The sequence below is a fragment of the Sesamum indicum genome, linkage group LG5, assembly GCF_000512975.1.
Source record: "Sesamum indicum cultivar Zhongzhi No. 13 linkage group LG5, S_indicum_v1.0, whole genome shotgun sequence".
NCBI lineage: Eukaryota > Viridiplantae > Streptophyta > Magnoliopsida > Lamiales > Pedaliaceae > Sesamum > Sesamum indicum.
The window spans coordinates 3537220-3557956 of NC_026149.1; the positions used below are offsets into that span (position 1 = coordinate 3537220).

Here is a 20737-nt window from a genome sequence, read left to right on the forward strand (position 1 = left end):
ATATATATATATATATCAAACTCTGTGTGTGTGTGCGTGTGTATGTGTGTGTGGGGTGTGTATGTGTGTGTGAGAGAGAGAGAGAAGAGAGAGAGAGCTTGATGAGAGAGAGAGGTTGATGGGATAGAGAGAGCGAGAGAGAGAAAGAGAGAGAGAGGTAGAGAGAGAGAGAGGTTGATGTGTGGGGTGTGTGTGTGCAGTGTGTGTGGGTGTGTGTGTGTGTGTTTGCAGTGTGTGTGGGTGTGTGTATGTGTGTGTGTGTGCAGTGTGTGTGGGTATGTTTTTGTGTGTGTGTGTGTGCGTGTGTATATGTGTGTGGGGTGTGTATGTGTGTGTGTGAGAGAGAGAAGAGAGAATATATATATATATATCAAACGCTCAGTTTCATACTTCCATTCCCTTTCAATTCAGACTCTCCTCCCTTCAGAGTTTCGTTTCAGACCCTTTTAGTCCCCCTTCAAACACTTTGACGTCTCACTCTTAGATATTATTCATGGTGATCTCATCTTTCCCGTTTCTTGAAGACTTCCCTTCTTTCTTTTCCTTCGGTCAAGATTCCGACCCGGGTTTTATATCCTTTTCCAATACTAAAAAGCGCCCCAGATATGATGATAGTATTGAGAATGATCCGTCTGTTCAAGAATTACTGACGAAGTTGTTGGCGTTTGATAGCCCCCCGGAAGAGAAGGAGACCCGGGATGCGTATGATTCGATCTTGATGGACTCGAATTACAACCGAAGCAATCAAGAATTGAATGAGAGTGCGGTTTACTGTAATGGTTATCCTAATTTGAGTGATTCTGGTATTTCCCCACAAGCCAAGCGGGCGCGCTCGGAGGCTGCTGATGATGTTGCGACGACATCGGATGACACAGTCAGCATCGCGAATGGTGGCGCACAGCGTAGGTTGTGGGTGAAAAACCGGTCGAAAGCATGGTGGGAGCAAGTTAACAGCCAGGATTTTCCTGAAGAAGAGTTCAGGAAAGCTTTTCGAATGAGCAGAGCGACTTTTGATATGATTTGTGAAGAACTTGAGTCAGTTGTCACTAAGAAGGACACAATGCTGCGCATGGCGATCCCCGTTCGACAGCGTGTGGCGGTTTGTATATGGAGGTTGGCCACTGGAGAGGCTCTTCGTGAAGTTTCCAAGCGTTTCGGATTGGGAATTTCGACTTGCCACAAGCTGGTTCTTGAGGTTTGCACTGCTATAAGGAGTGTGCTGATGCCGAAATTCTTGCAGTGGCCTGATGAGAATAGAATGAAGGAGATTAAGAGGGATTTTGAGTTGTTTTCTGGGATTCCAGATGTGGGTGGATCAATGTACACAACTCATATTCCGATAATTGCTCCAAAGGTTAATGTGGCGGCTTATTTCAACAAAAGGCACACAGAGAGGAATCAGAAAACTTCTTATTCGATTACAGTACAAGGCGTGGTTGATCCTAAGGGAGTTTTTACCGACATTTGCATCGGTTGGCCTGGTTCAATGACTGATGATCAGGTACTGGAAAAGTCGGCCCTTTCCCAAAGGGCGAACAGAGGTGCTTTGAGGGATGCTTGGGTTGTTGGGAATTCGGGGTATCCATTAATGGATTGGGTTTTGGTTCCTTATACTCACCAGAATCTTACATGGACGCAACACGCCTACAATGGGAAAGTTGAGGAGGTTCAGAGTGTTGCCAAGGAGTCATTTATGCGATTGAAAGCTCGATGGAGCTGCCTGCAGAAGAGAACAGAGATGAAACTCCAGGATTTGCCTGTTGTTCTTGGAGCTTGCTGTGTTTTGCATAATATATGTGAGATGAGAAATGAAGAATTGAGTCCGGAAATGGGGTTTGAGTTGTTTGACGATGAGATCATCCCTAAGAACAACGTGAGATCAGTCAACGCGATGCATGCTAGAGACCAGATTGCTCACAAGCTCTTGCATCACAATCTCGCAGGCACAAATCTCCTGTTGTGATAACTCTGATAGGTTCTGTTTTGCAGTTTGCTGTTAGTAAATCTGATTCTTTCATGGCTTGTTGCAGTCATGTGAAAGATAAACTTTATAAGATTAATTCTTTGGTTTCTTGTACACACTCATTTGCCTTTTCTTGAATAGATAACATATTTCGCCAAACATTGCAAGTTTTACTGATAACTAGGACTTGGACAAGATCTTATTGGATTTTCAGATGATTTCTTTTGTGATTAGTTCAGAAGTTATATCAATTTGTTTCGAGGACACTGGAAATCATATGCAGCAGTAACAATTTTTACATTTCCTGTTAGACATGTAGATGATTTCTTGGTGTATTGCTTCAGATGTTAAAGAGTAGTGTCCTCCTGTTTCCATGCTATAAAAGCTCTTTCATAGCATTTACGGCGCCCACTGTGACTGAATTCCAGGATGCTATTGTTTTCAGTACTTGTCCGTTGAGGAAAGGGATAAATCGTTTACGCCGACTATTGCTAGCTGTTTTCATAGATGCAAGTTTCCAAGGATTCCCACGAGACTTGCTCCCTGAAGAAACATTCAATAAGAGTTAGTTTGTTCTGCAATTCCTGTTGGCTAACCATTTCTTTTCCCAGGTTTTGATGGTCACTGAATCTTGCTTATTATGTTATCCAAGTATGAACACCATTTTTGGGCTGATTTCCTGAGTCAAAGATCGGAAATTGGTCCACCAGTTCTGAAAGTAAATGTGGTGGATGGATAAAGAATTGAAGAAACTAGGGACCAGTCAAGCTATGTTGTTGTCTTATCTGAAGCAATGGGCTGACATGCCACACGTTTAACTTCTGTGTCTGGTTATGAAGAACATGGTTTTCAATTGCATCCATCACCACTCACTCAGCTTCACTGTGAGGATACCATTCAATGGTCAATGTGAACAGATACTAATCAGCCAAAACACAACTACTGATTACTGAGACCAACACTCTTATATCCGTCTAAGTGTAATAACATCAAACAGTATGAATCATGTGGTGTTAACAGTGTGACCAAATTCGTTTTGATTCAACGTGATATGTACCGTTTTTATGTTTTTTAAATTGGGTCCAGATTAAAATTTCCCAAATGAAAATGAAAGTTCCGTATTTGGAAAGTGGACTGACTATGGTAGCATGTAAAAATCTTGTGTGAGTTCTGGGACTTTCGAGTTTTGGGTGATCATATCTCTTGACTCGATGGGTGGTTCTTATCAAAACAATGGGACGTGATCTTTCAGAATTTTAAAAATTGTTGAGAGCGATATGTTATAATTTGAATATTTAAATATTTTTAGTTCGCCACGTGTGTTATAATATAAAATGTGATTCGAAGGTTTACTGTAAACACGAAAATAAAGACTTAAATATTAAAATACTTGGGAAAGTTGAATAGATTAAATATTGATGCATTTCTAGTATTAAGTAATTCTAGGACTGCTACATTTCGAATAACTCAAAAATTCAGGGGTGAATTCGCAAAATATCTGAAAAGCAGGCGGGGACTTATTGTGAATAGAGGTGTCTGAAGGCACCTGAATGAAAATAAAGAAATTTTTCTTGGTTACTACTCCATATTAGATTCCTCGTTCCCAGACAGGCAGAATCGGCTCAAAATCCTCCGTTCTGTCCCGGATTCCGTTTCCCTCGTACCGGAACAACCTCAAATTTTGTGATTTCAATGGCGCCGCCGCCCTCGGATCCATCGAACCTGTAAGTTCTCTCTCTGTCTCTCTCTAGATGCCTTTTACTTCATTGATTGAATCCCTTTGTTTATTTCTCAAGGGAAGTGATCAGGAGGCAGAAGAAAGGCGCTCCCTTTAAATTCTTGGTTCCTCTAATCTACGCTCCTGTTCTTCCCCTCAGTAAGTTATTCTATTTTTTCTTTGTCTTTTTTACTGTTTCTCCTCTCAAGAATCAGGGACAGATCCATCAATAACGGCTCGATTGTCCTCCTTTAGTTTTGCTACTAATCTTAGGTTTTGCATGTAAATTTCGAAATTGATCCTATATAATCCAAATTTCTATGTTGTTGGGCCATGAAACCAAGAATTCTGTCTTCCTTCTTGTTAAGAATTGCTTGAATGTATTGTCTTTTACTGTTATCGTGCTATATTTTCTCTTTATGTATATGTTACTAGTTACATTTGCACTACAGTTCGGCTTTCGCTCCGGCACAGGCCGGTCTTGAGGGACCGGTTGTTTACTGCAGTGTTGGCGGGAGCTTTCGCGCATGGGTTTTACTTGGTGTATCCTTTTGCTTACATTTGTGATGATCAATCCTTTTAATCTAGGATGAGTTCATGCATAATCCAAATGAGTTTTTACGAAGTTAGTAAGTGCTTTGAATGTGGAATTGATAAATGATGTTTTAGTTTTGCTGTTGTGTTATTATTATAGTGTAAAGCTCTAGAGCTAGAATGACAATCTTGGTAGCTTTGGTCTGTTTGTGACGGCCTCTAGAAAATTTGTAGCATGTAAGGCAGTTCTAAGTTTTCTCAATCATTTTCAAACTGATTCCCGAAAACATTTCTCACGTTTCCTATTGTAGTTAGAATATAAAACCATGTAATAATTAGCTAGAAGTATTTAGTCAGATAGTAAAACGATAACCGTCTGGAATCAAGTCTGTCCGTATAGCGGGCTGCAATTGTTCCTATCATATTTCTTGGTTTTAATGTGTTATTTATCTTTGTCCCGGCAACTTTAATGTTCAATCTTTTGTAGTAAATTTGATTTTCATGAGAAATATTCTCCTGTGTGATTTGGTGATTGAATCTTGGGGCTATTGGCGGCCTAGGGTTGGGATGATAAAGAAAAGGTAATCCTCGTGGTTGCAATTCTGTTTGAATCTCAAGAAATGATTGTCCGGATTCAATTTCTGTCATTGCTTATTTATGTAAATGTGGACTTGATTGCAATGGAAAATGGACAACCTGTTCACATGGCGATATCTTGTCTTCACATTCATTTGCTGCTGCCGTTTTGATAGATTTAGCCAGTGTCTTCTGTCTTTTTGTTGATTCTGAGTTCAAAACTTCAAATCACCTTTGAATTTGGTTTTGGCACTGCAGTTTCATATTTTTATGGTCGGTTTCAGCATTACCACCTCGGGGATACTATAATAGCACATATGTGATAACATTATGAAACTGCTGAGTGTGTTAGAATTGTTATGGCTTTATGTTGTTCTTCCTTACAAACGTGCTTAGGACCGACATATACGATGCTGAGAGCAAGTGATTTGGTTCAAACAAGGATGGAATAATTCGACTTCATGGATGGCTTACAAGTCTCAGGTCTTCAGCCTACCGTATGCAGCTTCAGTTTACTTAGTTGTTTTTTATAAACATCGAGTTATTATTCTTTTCCAACTACCACAGGTGGTTTTTGCTCTTTTGAAGCTTCACCACAGCGACAGCCAGATTTCAATTGGATTCTTAATTTTCAGGAGAACTGTTGATTATGCTCAAAACCATGTATTTTAATCATTTTTAGTGAAAGTACAACCAACATAATTGTTGTTTCAGGAACATTATACGATAATCTGTTGTGTTCTTCTTTATCTTGCAACAGTATTTCATAAATGTTGGAAGCCATGTTGAGCTGGGACAAGAATTCATTGTATTATCCGAAGAGATTCTCTTAGAAAAACATTGACATGCATGCATTTGTATGCTGTCGTTCTATGAATGCTTTTATGTTAAAGCATATGTATATAATGTACTTTTCGGTGTATCTTAGCTATATATAGAAATCGTATGTAGTTAGATGTGTAATAATTAGGGTGTACAAATGGGGTGGGTGGATTGGGGCTGAGCCCTAGACCTGCCCCATTTGTCTAAATTATCGACTACGGATATGGGGACAAGTTTTAATTTGTGGCCAAGATCCGGTCTATAAATTTCATTATATTTCTACTTTTTTTTACCTGTGTTTATATATATATATGAATTATTATTATTTTTTTCAAAAAATTACACATGTATTTATTAGAAATGTTAATATTATTCACATAAATTACTCTTATTTTTCAAAGAATTACACGTACACCCTGTCAATAATAGCACATATATTATTCTTACTTTTTGATTGTTAGGGGTAGTTTATATAATTACGTAAAAAATAAGTATAATTTGTGTAAATAGATAAATAAGGAATATAAATGTAATTATTCTTAAATTATACAAATTGTTGAATGAAGGGTTTATTATTATTTTTTTCTCTACGTCAAAGTTTTTTGTTTAAATTCTATCAGAGGGTACAATTATAATGGAGAAATTTTTTATGAGGCGCAATAGTAATTTTATTTTATTTTTTGGGATAAAAAGTGCAATTTTATATTTTAACAGGATTAAAGGTGTAATTTAACCCTCTATTTTATATATGAAAGCAAATTTATAAAAAAAAATCCATCTTCAATATAATAATAACAATAATAATCATATTCTATGGTCCATACCATACCTGTACTTGTGGAATACTAAATAGGAAGACTTGGCAAGTACACCATATGTATATTTATCGTATACTTGATGTATAATTTAAATAAATAATTAATTAAATAATAAATATATTATATTTACTAATTAAAATTGCTTACATCATGGATGTAGTCATGCAAACCTGTCCTTTTTGTTTTAGAAAATCTGGGATTTACGAAACCTACCGAGACTGTAAAGCTGGGCATTAACTGCGCCACTTATTACCATATAATCTTCTTACCATCATATCTCATCCTACTCAGATTTGTGCTCATCCAAACTTTACCCTTCTCACTTTCTTCTCTTTCTATGTTGGGATTTTTACACCATCCTATATTGATATTTGTTGTAATTACACGTGAATTCATATAATTTGAGAAATTACATATAATATTTATTTTCATTTAATAAATAGATTCCTCTATTAGTCAAAGTTCATAAAATTTATTAATGTTAGTAAAAAAACTTAAAGAAAACTCATATTTATCCTCAATTAATTTATTATGGGTCAAATAAATCTTTTATAATCACACTACCTTATAAGGTAAAGAGGTACATCCAAACATGCATTAACGTGTGAAGATGTATAAAATTAATTTAGTTATAAAGATTTGTTTGATTTGCAATAAGTCAGTAATAAGTTAACGAAGCTAATATAGATTTTTATTGATTTTTTGTTAATATCAACAAATTCAATAAATTTTAATTATGGAAGAATCGATTTCTTGGACGAAAATAATTTTATCCCCAGAGGGAAAATGATAATAAAAGCAAAAATGAAGGATGACACGTTTTTTATCACTTTATCCACGCTCCTCCTTATTCTGACGTGGCATTTCAAGCGAATGAAAAATGGCAGCTGGTGGGCCATCCCTTGGTGCCACGTGTGGGGGTAGAGGCTGTTCAATTGAATTTTTATTTAGACATTAATAAGAGACGAGGAAAGCTGAAGATGGTAATGTAACAAACACAACCAAAAATTGTGCGTCGAACATCATTTGGATCCCTCTCTCTCTGTCGCTCCGATCCCCAACACTCCGCTTTGTATTTTCACGCACAACACACACTCGCCGATACATAGTACATACAACCACTCCCCTCCCGGCCCCGTTTCTATCATATATATATATATATCAGTATATATACGTATGGCGGAGGAGAAGGTGTCGGCGGTGGTGAAGGAGGCTGAGGAGGTGGAGGAAGAAATGGAGGAGGAGCAGTTGGGATCGAGCCAGACACTTGAACGAGTGGCTGCTGCCAAGAATTTCATCGAGAACCATTACAAAAGCCACATGAAAGACATGCAGCAACGCAGAGAAAGGTTGTTGGTTCGTAGATAGATATATACATGCATGTTTCCCCATTTTTTATGTCCTAGGAATTGTTATCTTGTTGCTTTGTTTTGATTTATGTGGATTCGCGTTTTTCGGATGCGGTGTGTCTGTGTGTTTGTGAGCGAGTGTTTTGTGAATTATACATATGCAGCCATGCAAGTAGATTTTTTCCCACGAATTAAATGGGATTTGGATTCAAGTTATAATTTTTTGGTGTGAATGTAATTGATTAGTGGCGTTGGTTTTGGATTCTCTTCTATTTTGGGTTTTAATTAATGTGATCTCGTGGCGGGTTACGTTTTTTTTAGAATTTTAGTAGTGTATTTTCTGATGAAGGTGAATTTCTGATAGCATGTGTGAGATGTTCGTCAAATTAAATTCCCCTTATTAAACATCAGAACACCAGATACAACTCTGAGATTTTGTGCCCATTTCCTAGGGAAGAAAGAAGTTGCCAATTTTATGTGTCACTTTGCAAGAATGCTCATATGAACTATCAAATAACGTGTATATATATATATATGTGTGTGTGTGTTATACTCGATCACCTACTTGAGGTTCAAGAATCATAAAACTTCCTTGGATGCTCTCCACGCTTTGCGATTTGCTACTAACATTTTTAACTTGGTGCTAAATTGACTAATTGCTTTTCATCATAGATTCTCATAGATGATAAAAAAGCTTTCTTGTATGTGTTTATTTCTCTTCCAAAAGAAAGTTGCTTGTTTTCTGCAGTCCGAGTATGTTTTCCTATTGATGTAGTTAATACTCAAATACACGTGCTCTAACTAAATATTGTGGGCAAATTGTAGGCGTGAAGTGCTTGAAAAGGCATTAGCAAACTCAGGTGTGTCAGAGGAAGAACAGATGAATATTCTGAAGGAATTGGAGCGGAAGGAGACAGAGTATATGCGGCTTAAGAGGCACAAAATTTCTGTTGATGATTTTGAGCTCCTAGCCATAATAGGAAGAGGAGCCTTTGGAGAGGTTCACGTTCTTTATATTTCTTAGTAAATCAGCTTTTGCGATTTCCAAGATTTTACAAAAAAGTGTACATAAACTGCTGTCATGGTTTAGTGTTTCTTTCAATGGGGCAGTAGCTCCTTTCCAAGTCCTAACTCTTTTTGTTAATCTTTATTCCTTAGAACTTTCTCCTCATATTTATGCTGCAAAATTATATATAAGTGCATGACTTTATCCAAATGGCTGAAGAGAAGTGCTGAGACTGATAATATACTTGTGGGCTCCTAAATGTTTGAGCTTATATAACAAGAGAATGAATAAGTTTGATGTCTATCTTCATTGGGGCTCAAGATCAAGCCATTCCCTTAAGCGAAGTTTCGCACCATACATGCATGGCTTCCTAGTCGCCTTTTCCTTCATTTGATTTTCTTCTACATAATACCTGACGATGTGTATGATCCTTTTGAAGGAGCTTCATGCAAGATTTGGCATTCCATTAGTTCTTACCTCTAGTGTTGCGGAGCATTATGAATCTGAAAAGCTATGTCACTTCGATATACTCATCATTCTTATCTAAGTCAAAATTGCTGGATCGTTTGCTCTTATAGCTTCACTTCTGAAGTTCTATTGTTTTCTTTATTTTCCTTTATTTGGTTGTAAGTTAATCTCCATTATGCTTGTGTAAACTATTTGTCCAGCTCATCAACTACACTGCCAGTAATTTAAGTGTGTTAATGCTGGATAACCTGCTTATATTTTCATCTCCTGCATATATGTGATTAAATTATGTCTTTTAAGCTTACTGGAAGCAGTAATACATGTAGCAGGTAATGTGGTTTATTCTATATTCATGTTCATTGGTTCTTAAATGAAGCTTCGTGACAGGTTAGATTATGCCGGGAGAAAAAAACTGGGGATATATATGCAATGAAGAAGTTGAAAAAGTCAGAAATGCTTAGCAGAGGACAGGTCAGCTCAAATTAATATGTAGATGCTCACTTCTCTTTAAAGTTTACAATAATAAATGCATGCAATACTATAAGTTCCAATTCAATCTTTTATTTGGTGGATTGTGACAACTCATTCATCTTTCAACACACAGCATCCACACACAGAATAGTCTCTCTTTTGGAAATTGATTGTATACGCCATCCACTTGCTTTCTGTCTGATTTCTGAAAGGAAAAGTCTCAAAAGAAAACCTATGGTAATTATGAATTGAATGAAAAAAAGGGGAGATTCTAGTTTTAAAATAAGAACGGTAAATTAATCTTCACCTGCGCATTCACATCATCAGGTACCTGTAGGAAATGATATGAAAAATATCATTCTCTATTCACCTTTCAGTATCCTTAAATTAGCTTATGGATTACATGTTGATGTCGATTGTAGAATCAAAGAACCATGCTCGATCTTGTTTTATCTATTTGAGCACAAAAGATAAATTGTTCAGCAATGTTAAGGTCTAGATTCATGTTTTTGAACTGTTAGGGTCAAGTTAGTAGTATTGTAGTGCTTTGAGGGGACTTTGCATCCATGAGTTAATTATATCGCACATTTTACCTCCAATAATAGCAGCCTTGGACAAGTTTGATGTTATTATTGCATGTGTTGGAAGTGTGAGGCGCCGAAATTGTCTTGGAGCATGGTTGGGAGCAATTAAAACAAAGTGAATAAAGTAAAACCTAGCAGTATAGTATGAACATTTAGTCATTTCCCATCTGGATAACTTTCCTTCCATTTTTAGCTCAAATTTCTTCCATGCTAGAAGCTCCATCCGCTATTTAGTTCTGGCTACTTGTTTATAACTAATAGCTTGGAGAAACATACTTATTTGGGTGTTTTATCTGCATGCTATAGGTTGAACATGTGAAAGCCGAAAGGAATTTGCTTGCTGAAGTTGCCAGCCGCTATATCGTCAAGCTTCATTGTTCATTTCAAGATGCAGAATACTTGTATCTAGTAATGGAGTACCTACCTGGTGGCGACGTGATGACTTTGCTGATGAGAGAGGACACCCTAACTGAAACGGTTGCTAGATTTTATATTGCACAAAGTGTTCTGGCAATAGAATCCATCCACAAGCATAACTACATCCACAGGTCAGAAATCCCATCTTCATGCATTTGTTGACAGATAACATAGTTGAATAAATGTAGAACATGGTATGTCATCTATCTGATCAATGCTTCTCATTTGTTTTTATTTTTTTCTTTCTGCAGGGATATTAAACCTGACAACCTTCTGTTGGATAGATATGGTCACATGAGGCTCTCTGATTTTGGCCTCTGTAAGCCTCTTGACTGCTCAAATTTATCCCCCCTAAATGGGAAGGAGCCAATGACAGAGGACAACTTAAGGAGATCGGTTGATGCCAATGGCTGCGTCCCTGATAAGGGAGATGGAAGCAATTGGAAGAGTCCTCTTGAACAACTGCAGCATTGGCAAATTAACAGAAGGACACAGGTAAAGTAAACTTTTCTCTTGTTACGAACATGCAACCAAATATATAACATCGAGGAATAAGTCCCGAAGTCACGGATTGGAATTTTTATTCATGGATACTGCTAAAAATGTTGAATCCTCTCTTTGCTAAGCTGGCAGTTTTTCTTCTGAGGTATGACTGCTATCATCACAGGCATTTTCAACTGTTGGCACGCCTGATTACATTGCTCCAGAAGTACTACTGAAGAAAGGCTATGGAATTGAGTGTGATTGGTTAGTGTCTTCTGATTATGTCTTTTGTTCTAAGCAATTGAATCAGCTCTTATGGTTGAGGCCATACAGTTGAACTCCAAGAATGTTACTTTATCCTAGAGAAGAATAACTGATGCCTTCAGTTTTGTAATGAAATGACTTGGAAATTAAGTTATAAACAAAAAGTAACTTGAATTTCCGTATGCCTACTTGCAGGTGGTCGCTAGGCGCCATTATGTATGAGATGCTTGTTGGTTATCCCCCGTTCTACTCTGATGATCCAATAACAACATGCAAGAAGGTGCCTATCTGTCGATTTCTTTTTATCTTTATAATACAGTTCACTTGTATTCACAGTTGAGGGGGCCAACGGACTCAATATTCTCTTTGGCTTAGTATTTCTATTGAGCTACTTTCACGGGCTACCACCTATTCCCTTTAAAATACATGCTTATCTTTCGAAATATGGATGACCACTATGTAACCTATATCAGATTGTGCACTGGAGAAATCACCTACGGTTTCCAGCTGAGGCAAGGCTAACTCCTGAAGCGAAGGACCTGATACGTAGTTTGCTCCGTGATGCTGACAATAGGCTGGGTTCTCGTGGGGCAGACGAAATAAAGGTGTCTTCTCTTACCAGAATATTATACTTATTGAAATAACTTTATTCCTCATAATTGATGCTTTTTCATCAGGCTCATCCCTGGTTCAAAGATGTTAACTGGGACATGCTTTATGAGATGGAAGCAGCATACAAACCGGAGGTGAATGGGGAGCTTGATACTCAAAATTTCATGAAATATGATGAGGTAGCGTCTCATGTATCCTATTGCCTTGCTCACTCTTTTCCATTGCTTTCAGAGAGGTGAAGGAGTGACTATATTGGAATAAGGTCTACCTAAGAACCTTCATTGAGCATTACAAAAGTTGTACAATGCCTGTTAGCCTATTGTTATGGATAGGGGGATGACTTAATGTTAGTATGGTTTAGTTGAATCATAATTAACATGAATCCAATGAAGTCACTTGTTCTCAACTTACTGAACAACATTAAACAAACTGGGGTAATGTCAACTTCTAAATATATTTTGAGAATTCTAAGATGATGCACCACGAAGAAGACTTTATATGACTATTACATGAATATATCCTAACTTTGCTGACTTTATTGATTCTTTTGCTTTTCTATATAGTTCAGTTATTATACATCAATTATATAACTGTGTACATCTAGGAGAATGAATTTGTTGGACCATGTGTGTGTTTATATAGATAGGGGAAATTGCACATTTTTGTCCCATAACTTAGGCCTAGGATATATTGAGTTCAATTGCTTACGAGATTCTCGAAAATAGTCACATAACTTGCAAAACGTCTCATTCCCGAAATGCATATACCAAAAACTAGAGTAGTGAGGGAACCTAACCATGGTAGGCACCACTGTCCCTTCTTTAGTAGCAATGTTCACTGCTGGCGCTGTTGCTAAGAACCAGCCCGTAGGTTTTAGTAGACACGGTACAATTGTAGGATGTTATACTCATAAGGCAATGATAGGGGGAGTACTATTAACAACCATGTCACTCACTGGTCTTTTCGACTGTATTATCAACTACGATTGAATCCCGCCCCCATTCAAGATCGGGGCAGAGGCCAACAATCAGTAGGGCAATAGCATAGCTATTATGACCTGGGCCTATTACTTAAGCCTACTTTCTTCAAGATACCAAAGGAGCAGCCGAACTCCTGAAAAGACTATAATAGAAGAGAAAAAGCTCGTCAAGATCCAACTCTATAGCTCTATAGCTCTAGTATCTAACTCAGAGCTTTCAGTCTTCTTGCCAACTTCCTTTATTAAACTAACCGAAAAAAACACGTGCAAGTCACGTAACCATTATCATTTCACAATGGAGGTTAATGACCAAGAGACTTGTACGTGATTTTCTCCATCAATTTAATAAATAGTATGCATGTGCGCAATCTAGTAACGGTATCTTACATATTCTCTTTTTCTTGTTCGGTTCCCTAATTGTATATGTCTTATATCATTATTACTCAATCTGCCAAAAAGTTTTATACAAATAAATGTGAACGTTAGCCGGTTGGTCTAAACAATCTCCTCATTATGGATTGGTTTTTATGAGGTTACTTTTCATACAAACCAAACTCCTCGTCCCTTCCATGACCAAAGTTTTTGTGTAAATGGACTTTTCTCTTCTTTCATTGTGCACAATTGGCAGTTTCACCACCACCAGTTTAAAGAAATCCTCTTCATCAAATCTATCTTCAGAAAGCTTTTTTGTTGCATTACTTAACTTTGTTTCAAAAGGCTTCCTCGAATTAAGCGTTTATTAAATCATCATTATTACTCTTTTTATCTTCTCTTTAGATGAAAATTTTCATTTTTATTTGAAAATGTAATAAAAATGAAAATTTAAAACAACTAAATGAGATGTCAATATGCATTTCTAATCCAGAAAATTATGCCCCTCGTCCTAAATAAGATGGAGCAAGCCCAATGCCATTTTCAGAAAATGACATTGGGCTTGTAAAAGACGCAGGGAAGGCAGAGGAGTGCTAAGGCTTGCCTTTTGCAAACCCATCCTATTTTTGGGGCTGGGTTGAAAGAGAGACGACCAGGAAAGGTGCCCGGTGACGCAGAGAGATGCTCCATGTGGAGGAGCAACTGCGAAATTCGGGGTGTGTGGGATTGCACTCGGTAGCAGCGTACCAAAAATCTTCTAATCAATCTTTTTAACAAGATTTATGGATATGATTGATCTATTACCATAAATATGAACTACAAATAAGACAAATATACACAAATTTCCTAATCAATCTTATAACATATTTAATTGTTTGTGTGTTATTAATGTTAAAGGATATTGATGTATAAATATATAATTTATTTGTGTAAATATATTAAGTGTTTTAAAAAGGTGTGTGCCATGCTATTCATTATGTGCCATGATGTTCCATGCGCCTAAAACAACTATGACTCACTTGGAAGCCAATGCAAAAAGTACTCATAACGTATTAAGTATCATTTTCATGAAAAGTTTAAGTTGTTATAAAGGACAAATATTTAATATTAATAACTTTCACGTAGATCTCAATCCACTTCTATATACATAAGATGTCAACTAAGATATCTATACCTCTTTGACTCATCTACTCTGAAGCTGAGCTATCAACTCCATCTCCTTTCTTTCTCTTCAATTGTTTGCATTCTATCATAAAATGCTTTCTGCCTCTAATTTCATATCATCATATTAATCTTAAATTCCAATTAAGTGCATAGTTTTTCTTCCAAAATAATAGCATTATTGACATTAAGTGATTTGGCATGTATTATGCATCAATATCCATATTATCGCTACTACAATCTACTAATGCCCTTAAAACTAAGGGCGTGCATTCGGTAAAATTGAAGTGGACCCAAAATTGGGTACGCCAAACTATGTATTGAATACCAAACTGGATTACTCAATTCAGTTTGGTAATTTACCGATTTTTTTTGTAAATGTGGTACGGTATGTTGTTAATTGAATTTTGCTTAAAGAAAGGGGTAAATTACAACCACCTCTCTTAAAGTTTGTCATAATTACAAATACCTCTTTATTTGAAAATTATAAATATCACCCTGATTGTAATGTCCGTCTAACAATGAGCCCATTTTGTTAAGTCTCCATCCAATTTTTGTAGTGAATTAACCAAACTGCCATTTTGAATTATAAATTGTAATTTTATATATATTTTACAATTTTTTAAAATAATTTTATGAACTAATATTTCCTCTAAATTATTTATTTTTTACCCACCCTCAATTTGTTTTTACATTTTTTCAAATATTTTTTTATTTTTTAAAAAAAAATCCAACAAGGGTAAAATAGTAATATCCACTTTACTGTTTAGGGGCTACATAATTATTTTCCATTTGAGGGGGGTATTTGTAATTTTTTAAACAACACATGGTATTCTTAATTATACCAATCTCAGGGGAGGCAGTTGCAATTACCTTAAAAAAAATGAAATTCGTAATCCGATACATACAATACATATTATACACATTATATAATGTAGGAATGTAATGTAAATAATGTAATATACATTATATTTTAAAAAAATCAGTATTCAATGCAGTTCGGGTTATCGAAAACCAAAACCAAGCTTATAATAAAATTTTTCAAAAAATTTTATTATTTCAGCACGGTTTGCCAAACTTTGCACATCCCTAGTTAAACATTGATTCTTTAGCAACCTATTACTTATGCCATGTTTTTTATGTACGACTTGTATCAAAATTCTTGATTCAATCTTCTGTTAAATTTTCAATTAATGTGGAAAGAAATTCCATAATGTTCATGCTCCTCCGCTTTAACATATACTAAATAATTGATCTTTTTTCATTTTTCACGTTATTTTTAGCAAGTCTTATGTTTTAGGATTCTAGGATATTAGAAGTAGTTTGTGTTAATTAATTCATTACTCTTAATTAACTTGTGAAACGGTAAAACTATTTCAGCGTGTCATGTAAAGATGGCGGGGTCCCCTATTTTTTCTTTTATTATGTTGCACATGAAAATAAGGGCACAAATAAATTGAACCAAGTAATATTTTAGGATTACAATGCCAGTTATTCAAGTAACCTTATGTAAGGGTCTTGACTCTGGGCTTTCCGAAAGGGAATGCTTTATATTCCCTAATTGATTCTCTACTTTTCCTATAAAACAAAATATGACCGTGATTATTTCCTTTTATATTACCTTATTTCCATTTTCATGTCTTTCTTCTTCTCGGGCGTCGGGTTGTTAACAAAATTTCATATATATTTTTTGTTGTACTATTGAGTATGTTGTTCTTCATCGATAATCAACATCTCTTACTGCATTTTTAGCAAATAAGTACCAATATTCAGGGGATTAAATTTTTTCCTCCAAGTTTGATTGAATATGTTAGATAGTCTAAAGACTTTAGCTTTTGTTATCTAAATAACATCTGAACATTTAGTTAAAGATCATTGAACTATGTACAAGATGCCCATGTTTCCTTTGTACGGCCATCCATTAGGTTAAGTTTAGTGGGTCGGTATTGATTATGAGCAAATTAACATGCAATTGCACGAATGAGTTTTAGTTTTATGCTTGTTATTAGGTTGAACATGCGCTTATTTTCTCTCCCACACTTTTCTTGGGTTGTTCTATGACTGACCAATTTATGGAAATACATACTTGGACCATTCATGAAATTACTGTAAATGACTACCGTAAGAACTTATATCCTCTCTCCTAAACTAATTAAAATTGGAGAGAAGACGACATTGATGCATTCCAACACGTACATAATTGTTATAAGTTAGTTATCAGCGTAATGTAAATTGATGAGCTATGTCTTTTGTGAGCAATAAGCGATAAATTTGAAATCGGTACTACGTTTATTGCTTCTTCACCTGTTGTTGATCTCAGTTGCTTCCTTTCTTTACTTGACGCTAATGTTTGATAACTATCAATGTAATAATTTGTGTTTGTGGCATTACAATGTAATTTGTGCTTCATTTATCACCTCACTGATATGTTTTTTGTATATGATTCCAGGTAGATCCACCTCCTGCAAAATCTAGTTTTGGAGTCTGGAGAAAGGTTTGTCATTCTCTTTCATCAACTAGAAATAAGATTTATGATTTCCCAATAATAAAAGAGTTGCTCTTTCTGATTTTTCATATCTTACACATGTTAATGGAGATTCAATGAGAACATTACTAGTATTGGAGTGAAATAATTTACATAGTACTCTACTTCCTACAAGAAAATAAGTGCAATGGCCTCATAATGCATGTCCAATTAAAGTGATTACAATGTTATGTTTTATATGACTGATTTGTAGTCTAATGGATTACTCTCCTTTTTTATTTCCTCTATTAAATGTTTTAAAGTTTTCATCTTATATATGTTCCTTTATAGTGGCAATACACTGTTTTCCTCGGCTCTTACTTGTTGCCCGTGGCTATTTCTTTTCTTTGGTTTCTGCCAGTTGCGCAATCCAAAAGATTTGAGTTTTGTTGGTTATACATACAGAAACTTTGAGGGCGTGAAGGGGCTAAGTAAGTGTTTCAATAAGTTGAGCTTAATTTTTTCTCCTAGTCATTATAATATATCTTTGTTTTAGTTATCTACACAAAATTATCAATTATATCAATTTCTTTTAAGGAAATATTAATATTTTGGCAAACGCTCTTACTCTTGAAAACAAGTTAGGAACAATAACATTATTAACAATTCAATATATTCAGTTAAATACTTCAAAGTAACTTCGAATTGATAGACATTTATAGAAACTGCATACCATGTTCTAGGTTAATAATAAATACTATTTATCATTATTTTGGCTTATTTATCATTATTGGTTGAGGAGTAAATTGTAGTACATCAGCATATCCTTTATTGTGCATGTACTCATCTTTGCAAATCCAGACCTATGGTACCGTACATATGTCTTTTTTGCAATATTTCTATTCTCTTTTTACATTCGTTTGTTATGAGAATTTCTTTTAATGGATATTAGTTGCATTTAGTTTCTGAAAGGAAGTCATTAGTGCATTTATCTTCAAGATTTTATTTACAATATTAAGATTTCAAATAAACGGTATGAAGAGAAAAAATCAAGTTTATTTATACAAAGCTTATTGTTTTATCTCTCTATACCATCGTTAAGAGCTTCAAAAGATCCTCCCCAATATTTGATGGTTACCTTTCTGTACAATGTGTATTGGTTGCAAATTGGATGAATCGTTGTATTCCCATTTGTTTATATTGGCAAAACTTCTTAGAAATAAGTGCCTCTTAAGAAATGGGACATGGATAAGCCTTATAGCATATCAAGGAACAAAGTCTGCTAATATCTATGGTCTTTGTTGTCCAGTCTAGACCAACAACACATTCACTTTTTTTCAGTATTAAACATTAGGCATAACTTTTATAGTTGGATTACTTTCCCTTCATAGTAGATTAATATTAGAAACTATTAATAGAAGATGCTCCTCGATTGCCCTTGGAGTCATAGGTTTTGCTTCTGCTTGTTGAACTATTATCTCAACAAAAAGTAGTATATTTAGTGTATTATGTTTGTTATCCATTTCTCTAGGATCTTTTGCAGTTGTCCAGAATTAAAAACAATGAGTTATTAACATAAGATATGTGGCATCAAACTTCTTAGAGAAACTTTCAACACTATAAAGATTCAATCAAGTTTGAGCCCGCATCTTTAAATTACTCTGGAGTATATCTAGAAATTAAATTCTTTACTTGAAAACCACATCCCAACTATCTTTCCGAAAACTTTAATCTGTGTATTCATTTGTGAGCTTTTTGCTTCTCCATATTTTACTACAATCATAATCAAGGAAATGGAGGATGTTGACAATATATATGTTAAGTATTTTTTTAATTCTCGTTTTTTGCACGAGTCTATTACATATTCTTAATAGAGGTTAAGATTTTAGGATTACAATATTGTAATTCTAGCATATATGTCTACCTTTTGGACCACTCATGTAGCTGTTAATTTGCTTTCATTCTGTTTGCATTTATAATTGGAGCTTGCACGCTGCAACAATGTCAATTTTTCTTCCTGAAAGATGTTTTATAGAAAATCCAGAATTAAATAACTTTTGTTTAGGATGATTTAGGCTTCCAAAGCCTTATATATATGATCATTCTAGAGTTAGTTGCTAGTAGATCCTCGTTTATTATATAGCTATTTTAGGAAGAAAATACTATTTTTTCCGTAGATCTTACATGAATATTATACCAAAATAGAAGATGAAATAGATTCTTTAATTTCTATCAACTTAAGTTTATTTGCATTTCTTAATTGCTCTTTTAATTTTAACTTCCTATAAACCTTCTACTCCTGCAGATAAAAAGGGCATATCACCCGAGCGCTTATCAACTGATTCTACTCGGAGTTAGTTCTCTTCCACTAATTACTTTCTATTTTGGGTTAATTATAGCAATTATTCTTGAAAGTTAGTGCGGTAGCCGACTATGCCCTCTCTCTTCTTAAATTATAAAAATCAAAATCCACCAATCTAAATTTGTACTGTTAGAAGAGTTTTAAAATTATCTCCTTTCGGGGATTGAAATTAAAGGAATTAAACACAAAATAATTGTACTTCTATATTTCCAGAACCATGATAACATCCCGTTAAATTTCTTAATATTTACACGAGGTCGTTGTAATTAACCATTTCTTTGTGTACTGATACTAAGCTGGATTCTCTAATTCCTCTTTACTTTTCAGGTGATTCTGGAGTAGATTATTCGTTAAAATACAACTCCGATCAAGAGGAAGATCTTAAACGTACATCATCCACAGGCACTCTACCTCAAAAACCCTAAATTTCTTTGCACAAGCAATCTGTTGTAACAACTGAATCCTCTCTATGAGGACAAGTTTCAGTTGACTTTATAGTCCATTTATGTATCCCTTATGAAATTAGGAACAAAACATCTTGGGAACCCTCCTTTTTTGTATTGTACTATATAGGAACTTTCGAGACTCTGTCTCGATGTTCAATTAGATGAATTAGGCATTGTCAATTTCCTATGTAGCCATGCAATTAAGAGATTCATTAGACCCTTTAGTTATTGGAGTTGGCAGATCCACAGATAAACTTCAGAATTGTGACAGTTTGTTGCTTTGTAGGCCAATCAATGGTTCTTAAAACTTCAGCAGTTTGTATTGCTTTATTTCTAGTTTGCTTTTAATAAACTTATAATGTTCTTTTTTTTATTTATATATTTTTAAATTTAAGCAATTAAGTGATATGTTTTATATGATTATTATAATAATATGGTATATGATTTTATAAAACTTTATCGCATGTTAGAAACATTAAATTTTACGATAAATAAGTATGAATTAGATAAATTTCAAACGAGGAAAAAAATATATTTTTGATCCCTCCAAAAAATCACTAAAACAATTTTCATCCCCCTTCATTCATGAGTTGTACTCTTGGTCCTTCAAAATTAAATACATAAATTTGGAAATTACTATGAATAGGAAGAAAAGGTATTTATCAAAAACATTATAAAATCTATAGTAAGATAGGAAATACAACTATATCCACTGACGGTATCTTGTAATATTTTCCAATGGATCTTTGTGTAAGTTTTGTCTGTGAATAAAAAGTGCAGTAATTACAACTATAATTGCAAGAAGTATAACTATAATTTTACAAAAAAATTAAAATATTCGTATATTTTAATTTAATTTCAGGAGTGGG

The 20737-nt window shown here is 34.9% G+C and overlaps 3 protein-coding genes across 4 annotated transcripts; all 3 read left to right on the plus strand.

Moving 5' to 3' along the window:
• On the plus strand, positions 375–2122 carry LOC105161881 (protein ALP1-like). The gene has a single exon (XM_011079726.2). The coding sequence runs from the start codon at positions 494–496 to the stop codon at positions 1961–1963; it is 1470 nt and encodes a 489-aa protein (XP_011078028.1). The 5' UTR covers positions 375–493; the 3' UTR covers positions 1964–2122.
• Positions 2524–5667, plus strand: LOC105161882. Of its 2 annotated transcripts, XR_847809.2 has the most exons (5): positions 2524–3687; positions 3760–3839; positions 4133–4223; positions 5187–5273; positions 5358–5667. XR_847809.2 is itself a non-coding variant. In XM_011079727.2 (4 exons), exons 1-4 carry the CDS (start codon positions 3656–3658, stop codon positions 5215–5217), a joined length of 234 nt encoding a protein of 77 aa, XP_011078029.1. In that variant the 5' UTR covers positions 2524–3655; the 3' UTR covers positions 5218–5667. The 2 variants fall into 2 exon arrangements, 1 of the variants encoding a protein (XP_011078029.1); XM_011079727.2 differs by having other exon boundaries at positions 5187–5667.
• LOC105161883 (serine/threonine-protein kinase 38-like) lies at positions 7406–20092 on the plus strand. Its single transcript, XM_011079728.2, has 13 exons — positions 7406–7779; positions 8605–8779; positions 9641–9724; positions 10615–10856; positions 10977–11220; positions 11393–11472; positions 11668–11752; positions 11946–12077; positions 12150–12263; positions 17046–17090; positions 17482–17551; positions 19366–19413; positions 19750–20092. The coding sequence occupies exons 1-13, from the start codon at positions 7607–7609 to the stop codon at positions 19845–19847; spliced, it is 1590 nt and encodes a 529-aa protein (XP_011078030.1). The 5' UTR covers positions 7406–7606; the 3' UTR covers positions 19848–20092.

Bases quoted from the DNA above. Each gene is read 5' to 3' on its own strand.
- LOC105161883 (XM_011079728.2), top strand. From the start codon at position 7,607: ATGGCGGAGGAGAAGGTGTCGGCGGTGGTGAAGGAGGCTGAGGAGGTG. The intron at 11,221-11,392 runs GTAAAGTAAACT...CTATCATCACAG, and splicing joins AAATTAACAGAAGGACACAG to GCATTTTCAACTGTTGGCAC. The intron at 17,091-17,481 runs GTTTGTCATTCT...GGTTTCTGCCAG, and splicing joins GTTTTGGAGTCTGGAGAAAG to TTGCGCAATCCAAAAGATTT.
- LOC105161881 (XM_011079726.2), top strand. From the start codon at position 494: ATGGTGATCTCATCTTTCCCGTTTCTTGAAGACTTCCCTTCTTTCTTT.
- LOC105161882 (XM_011079727.2), top strand. From the start codon at position 3,656: ATGGCGCCGCCGCCCTCGGATCCATCGAACCT. The intron at 3,688-3,759 runs GTAAGTTCTCTC...TTATTTCTCAAG, and splicing joins CCCTCGGATCCATCGAACCT to GGAAGTGATCAGGAGGCAGA. The intron at 3,840-4,132 runs GTAAGTTATTCT...TTTGCACTACAG, and splicing joins CGCTCCTGTTCTTCCCCTCA to TTCGGCTTTCGCTCCGGCAC.